At 39.7% G+C, this 6,789-nt stretch overlaps 1 protein-coding gene across 1 annotated transcript; it reads left to right on the top strand.

The window, feature by feature from the left end:
* The first annotated feature begins 3,309 nt into the window (after window positions 1-3,309).
* elovl1a (ELOVL fatty acid elongase 1a) lies at window positions 3,310-6,784 on the top strand. The gene is made up of 8 exons (XM_082513432.1): window positions 3,310-3,682; window positions 4,237-4,330; window positions 4,528-4,718; window positions 4,812-4,892; window positions 5,044-5,100; window positions 5,207-5,312; window positions 5,427-5,566; window positions 5,684-6,784. The coding sequence occupies exons 2-8, from the start codon at window positions 4,270-4,272 to the stop codon at window positions 5,990-5,992; spliced, it is 945 nt and encodes a 314-aa protein (XP_082369558.1). The 5' UTR covers window positions 3,310-3,682; window positions 4,237-4,269; the 3' UTR covers window positions 5,993-6,784.
* The last annotated feature ends 5 nt before the right edge of the window (window positions 6,785-6,789 follow it).

The raw sequence follows: 6,789 nt of genomic DNA, 5'->3' as shown, positions 1-6,789 counted from the left end.
TTTCCTTACATGTTGACTTTTTTGTATAAGTGTAGCTGTAGTTTTAACCTACGTCCTTTCACATTTCCTTTTTCTTTTAATCCCTATAAATGAACCGAATAAAGAGAAAGATTTTATTATTTTTTATTGTAAGCAAAATGCACAGAAAGATGATTTGCAAAGTCAAATCTCAGCAGAGGATTGCAAATGAGCTCCTGCTCAAACAAGGACACCATGCCTCAGATGATCACACTACACATGCTTAATGTTTATGTAACATCTGCCAAGTTAAACTCTGACAGTATAAATATTCCAGACATGAGGACTAAATGCTCAGAGGCCAAAGGAACATCGTGTCACTGTGTTTGTCTAGACAGAAAGATTAGAGAAAGACCTCGGAGTGAAATAAAATCCCACGAGAACCAAAGTGATACAAAAAATAAACAGAAAACATTTTTTAATGCCAAAAACATAATTGCAAAACTTGACACTTGACAGACAAAAAGCAACTTGGGGACCTTTTTTTTTAGTTTGATACAGCTCTGACACATAGTCAGTCTGAATAACTTCTTGCTGCACATTATGTAATTTATTTGTTATTCTATACTCTTGTGGAAAAAAGAAACATCTTGTCCTTTAGGTCTTCAGCAGAAGGGATTGAAAACTACAGTTTCAGGAAGACAAACGCACAGTCATAAATGTACAACACACACATATTTTGAATTTCTTCTTCTTCTGTAACTCAGAAAGTAATCACACACCACTTGCACTTTTACCCCCCTTTAGACAAAAAAAATGAAATTAGGAATGACGAATGATGGCCGTTCCTCCTCAAAACCAAGCTAATAATCTGCAAACAGATTAGACTTCTGCATGGTGATTCCCTGAAAGAGTGTTTACCTCTCTTGGCATGTTGATTGCTGCTGATGCAGGCTTTATTCACATAAGGATTAGATGAAGCATTATAAAGTTAAGTCATTGTTTTCACTGGGAGTGCACTTACTTGTCCAAACTCAGGTGAATGGGAACATATGATCTCAAAAGATTTTCGGTGTGGCTTCTTGGTTCAGTCAGTTTTGCACAATAAAGTAGTTTTCAAGGCTTTAACATTTAAATGCATGATCAAAAAGAAAAAATAAATAAATACATTTATAGGGTCAGACACCTGCAATAACTTATTAAAAGTCCAACTTAAATACTTTTCTATATGTAAAGGGAATCAGAATAAGTAAAGTGAGACTATAATGTGTTTTGCAGTATTTTGTATAGTGTTTTTTTTTTCTAAATTACAACCTGTATACTGTTTACATGATCAAAATTAACTGAACAAATCCAAAACAATTAATAAATAAAACCAAGCTTGAACTCATAGCACTGAATGGATTTTTCTAGAATACCCACAATATGAAAAGGTTTTGTCAGGCTTTTGAAATTCCTCACCTAAAGCTTGCCATTGAAATGTTACTTAAGATCTCAGACTCCAGTTATCTTCCATTGCAGACAGGCACCTGTCTTAGTTATTAGCAAAACAGTTGCCAGATAAGTGATTTTATTGTAAGAAAACAGTGATAAGAAAGAAAAAACCTTTTCACACATATGATCAGTATCACAAACCTGAATTTTCACATCCATGGGGAGGGGAGAAGAAAAAGAAAAGTGCCTTTCAGCTCCAGTGTTTGGTAATGTCTCTACAGTTTTGTTTAGATGGGCTGCAAACAAGCAATGGATTAAAAATGATAATGTTGGGGTATATATACATAAACGTAATGAATTACATAACTCGGCCACTGCTAACCACATGTGAACTCGACTGTGTTTCTTCACAAACAGCACAAACTGCTCTGGAGTGCCGGCTTCCACAAATGACAGAATCACTGAAGAGAGAATGTATGAGCATGGGCAACCATATGATTTCTTAAGCAATCCTCACTGCTATTACATAAAGCACAGAGCTGAGAATTTAAAGAATCCCCCCCCACATCCATTCATTCATTTTTCCACATCCAGATGAGGCCCATCCTGCCTAATTTTCCACAATTGGCAAAGTGAGGGAAACTATTATCTGCGCTGCGCAGTGGGACTGAATGTCAGCTTGTTTGCCGGTTTGTTAGCTCATATGCGATAAACTAAAGTCAGTGTTTAACAGTCACAGGACCAAGATGGACAGGGAGTGTGCTGTATTATTTAGGAATATGGCAGCAATGGAAAACAGCTGACCACGTCGCTGGAGACAAAAACACCAAGTCTCACATTCATGTCAGCTTATGCTTAAAAAGGGCAAAAACACTCCAATAAGCAACATGTTGCTCTCACCCTGCACAGTTAGACTTGGTTTGGATGATCATTTTAAGTTCAAGGTTTTGTCACATTTCCACCAATGCATGGATGATTTAACATATAAGTGTCATTGCATAGAGTTCTGGCTGCATGTGAAACTGACAGCGCCCATGAATTTAGCATGCTTTTAGAAGAAGTCCTTCACTTTTGTAAGAGCCCTGTCTCTGGGTGAAACTGAACTGTTAATATGTTAACAAGATCAGGATATTACACTTACAATATGATGCCTACCATGAATGTGAATGGCACATTCAGGAAGCCACCTGTCGAGTTTTTAAGGGGCTCTATCTGAAACTAAAACTGCCCATGTTGGAAAGTCTTTACTTTCTGACACAATGCGTTGCATTTCCAAAAGAATTTCACTTTTTTTTTCCACTTTATGTTTTCATGCTTTCACTTGAGTGCACTTAGTGTTAAAGTGTCATACAATATGTAAACAGACAGCACTGATTGCCTCTCTCCGCTTCCTTCTCGCCCTCTTTCATGTGCATGGATGCCTTTCATTCCTGCCTCTCCGTCTAATCTTGTGGTGCCGAGTAAATTTCTAACACTATCCAGGCCTCACGCCCAGCATCGCCGGTGCTTGGGGAACAGGTCAAACCAGAGGCACCAGAGGGCCTGTCAAATAGCTGCAAGGGTTGGGCAAATCCAAATGTGTCGTTAGGTTTGTAAGTGTATTGTGTGGGTTTGCAACCTTTAACCTAAATCAAGTATGAAGGATAACATTATTACGTTATCCTCATGTACTTCTTTACTTTATTTATTTCATGGCTTTTGGGAATCTGTATTTTTATATCAGTTCACTTTTTTCACATAACTCTGTTTGTTTTCTTGCATTTTACTGAACTTATTAAGTAACAATGGAGGTAGTCGCCTTTGGCTGTAGGTGTCTTATGCAGGGGGCCTTTAACTCTTTCACCCTATCGCCTTCACCACTTATTGATGAGGCAGTCCAATCACAGGCAGTCTCAGTGTGGACAGAGAGGAGGAGCCAAGCACTGAAACAGGGTGTGGTTGTGAAACTACAAAGTAGAGCCATGGGGTTTAAATTGAGCTGAATGAGCCCAGTCCCATAGTTGTCATAGCTCTTCTGTCACTTTTACTCATCTCCCTCTCCCTCTCGGTTTCTTTATCGGTCTTTCCTTAAAGCATTTTAGCTATTGTTGGTCTGTTTTCTGTGTAATTGTGTAAATATCATACATCAGAGGACAGCTGGAGGCTTCAACCCACGGAAAATCCCTTCATGCTTCTGGTTTTTCTGCCTGATCGCTCTCACGGGTGTCGCAGATCTGTTGAATTCACTGGATTGAGTGCTGCCGGCTGTGGCTGAGGAGCTGCTTTCCTCGCATACAGGAGTGCTCAGAGGGTGAGTCACTTGTTACACCTTGTAGCTTTTCACCTTCTTGTCAAAACTGAAGAATAAGCTTGAACTAGTTCAAAACAACATAAATGATCGTGTCTCGTTCTACAATTTTACTACCTGAGCTTCATGATCTGCTCATATTTCATTCACTCATTTGGCCACATGGGCCAAGTTCTTTGCCTCACCTGTTTGACTTGCTCTGTTAGTCCCAATGAGCATTTCATTGTTTAAAACCTGTCATCTGAAATCACGTTTCACAATTCTGCCCAAAATATCTATGAAGGACTTCTTCTTTTTAAAAAGTCTGAGCTGTGAAAGAAGTTCTTAAATTCGCTCTCATTTTTTCCTTGTATATCTGTTTGAAAAATTGGAGCCGAGGGCACTCAGGGGTGTTTGTTGAGGCCATCCAGCTGTCTCCTGTTTGTTCAGTCATTGAGTCAGCAGGTTGAGCAGTCATATTATTGCTCACCTGCCCAACCAACCTCTTTCAGCTCCGCTTTATCTCTTGTTCTCTGACTCTTTGTCTTTTTGTACTGTTCGTTGTTTTTTTTTTCCAGGTGTTTTGAAAGGGTAAAGAGGAAGCTGTCACCATGCTGCAAGAGGCTATAACAAGCGTTGTTGAGTTCCACAGTTATCTACAATCAAGAACTGGTAAGTGTCTTCATTTCTCTCTTCACACCTACAATCTGCTCAAATCAGAACATTTTATTTCGTCATCATCATCAGGTGTGAAACAGCACAAAAGTATGTATGACCTGAAGTGCCGGTGGACCCACCCAGATATTCCAGTATGGAACCATGACTCAAGGACTAAAAACATGCCTGTGTTTCCTGTATGCGGTTTCCAGATGCCAGAGTCAGAGATTACCCTCTGATGCAGAGCCCCGTGCACATGACGACCATCCTCCTGGGTTACGTTGCCTTCTCCGTGTACGTGGGGCCTCGTGTGATGGCAAATCGCAAACCTTTCCACCTCAACACCGCCATGATAATCTACAATGTTTCCATGGTTCTGTTGAATGCCTACATAGTGTATGAGGTAAGACGAAAAGGTATTTGTTTGCGCTCTTTTACTACAGGTGTGATGTCAGTGCTAAAAGCTGCTGGTGTGGTTTTCTTTTTTTACACTTAGTTTATGATGTCTGGATGGGCCACCACCTTCACATGGAGATGCGACCTTATTGACCGTTCCACCAGCCCACAGGCTCTTAGGGTAAGTCAGTAAATTTTTACAGGGGAGCTTTCATTGTCTCAAGCTAATAATTAAAAATTTTTTTTTTTTTTTTGGGTCTTTTAAATGTAATTTATTTTATTTCTGATTGAGTGTCAGATATCTGACATCACAGCCCTCTTCCTTTCCACAGATGATTTGGGTGGCCTGGCTGTTTTATTTTTCCAAATTCATTGAGCTTCTTGACACAGTAGGTGCATTTTCTTTTTTTTTTTCTTTTTTTTTTTAAATCTTCCCCTTATTATTTTGGCCTTTTGATCAGTTAACTGTGACTGATCCCATGTGTGCTTTTGCAGGTATTCTTTGTGCTGAGAAAGAAACAAGGTCAGATCACATTTCTTCACGTCTTCCATCACTCCTTTATGCCCTGGACGTGGTGGTGGGGCGTCAGCCTGACACCCGGTGAGCTTACAAATGCATGTAAACGCATTGTTTGACAGTGCAAGACCAGCACAACTTTTCTGTGAGATGTTGCATCTGTACATTAACATAATATTTTATTACCCCCTTCTTAAGCTGGAGGAATGGGCTCCTTCCATGCCATGGTGAATGCAACAGTCCATGTTATCATGTACACCTACTACGCACTCTCTGCTGCAGGGCCTCGCTTCCACAAATACTTGTGGTGGAAGAAGTACATGACCGCAATCCAGCTTGTACGTTGTTTTGTATTTTCCACAGCAAAAAATTCAAATAAATGGCATATCTGATTTTTGCCTACAGCTCAACTGTTTTACAAAAACTAATGTTTGGGAGGGGTGGTTGTTTTTCAGACGCAGTTCATTCTGGTCTCCATTCACATCAGCCAATACTACTTCATGGAAAAGTGTGACTATCAAGTCCCCTTTTGGATCCACCTGATCTGGATGTATGGGGTCTTATTCTTTCTCCTGTTCTCCCACTTTTGGGTGCAGGCCTACATAAAAGGCAACAGACTTCCCCTCACGCCCGAAAAGTCGAAACAGAACGGCTCAACCAGCGAACCGTTCACTGTGGTGGCCAACGGAAAGCACCTTCAGAATGGCAACAGTCACCACTGCACCAACGGCAAAATCTTCATGGGCAAAGTCAAGGAAGTCTAACTCTGTGACCCTGCCTGGAAAATGAGAGAGACACACAGACTGTCAGTTCGAATTAACACCATTAAATTCATCATTCATATCTACTGGCATATTGGACTGACATCAATTTCAGTATGCTTCATCTAAACTGTAGTTTCTTTGTAAATCTAGTCTTTTGTGAAAGCACATCCAGTGTTCTTGGGGCGTGAATGGTGATCTCTACCTGCCCACGTTGTGTTTGTAAGTTGTAACTGTGATGAATACTGTATGAAGATTGGTGCTTATTTTTGTCACTGATAGTATTCTTCGACTCGGGCTCGACCCACACTGCTGTTTTTACTAACATGGGCTTTGTTGCTTGGGAGTACGGCACAGTTTTCACACAAGACTAGAACATGTAAATAACTGCAATTATCTGTTAGCCCCCCACAAAGAATTTCACTGTAAATGTCAAATATTTAAGGTTTTTTTTCTTATTTTATTTTTTTATTTATCTTTGAAATAAAACTAAATTTAAAGGTCTGCGTAACTTGAAAAACAGTTATGGTGTGCACTGACCGAAAAGTGTTACACCTAAACTAAATTTCAATTTTGAGAGTTGTGGGAGAGCAATGTTATACTGTATATTACAGTTTTGTGTTGTTTTTAAAGTGCACATACACTGCTGTGCATGTTCATCTGTATTAATCCAGTCTGTTTTACAACTCTGTATGGTCTGTTCTCTTTGCACACTGTGCTTGAAGTTAATAGGCTTTCTATGCTGTTGGTTGTTTCTGAATTATAACTAAAGAAGTCTGAATATACTGAAACCCATCAAT

Source organism: Aulonocara stuartgranti, assembly GCF_965226115.1.
Source record: "Aulonocara stuartgranti genome assembly, chromosome: 18".
NCBI classification, from domain to species: Eukaryota; Metazoa; Chordata; class Actinopteri; order Cichliformes; family Cichlidae; genus Aulonocara; species Aulonocara stuartgranti.
This window is presented reverse-complemented; position numbering and strand designations above follow the sequence as displayed.

Coding starts and splice junctions, on each gene's coding strand:
- elovl1a (XM_082513432.1), top strand. CDS start 4,270: ATGCTGCAAGAGGCTATAACAAGCGTTGTTGAGTTCCACAGTTATCTA. Junction 4,719..4,811: donor ATGCCTACATAGTGTATGAG/GTAAGACGAAAA, acceptor TTTTACACTTAG/TTTATGATGTCTGGATGGGC. Junction 5,313..5,426: donor GGGCGTCAGCCTGACACCCG/GTGAGCTTACAA, acceptor CCCCTTCTTAAG/CTGGAGGAATGGGCTCCTTC.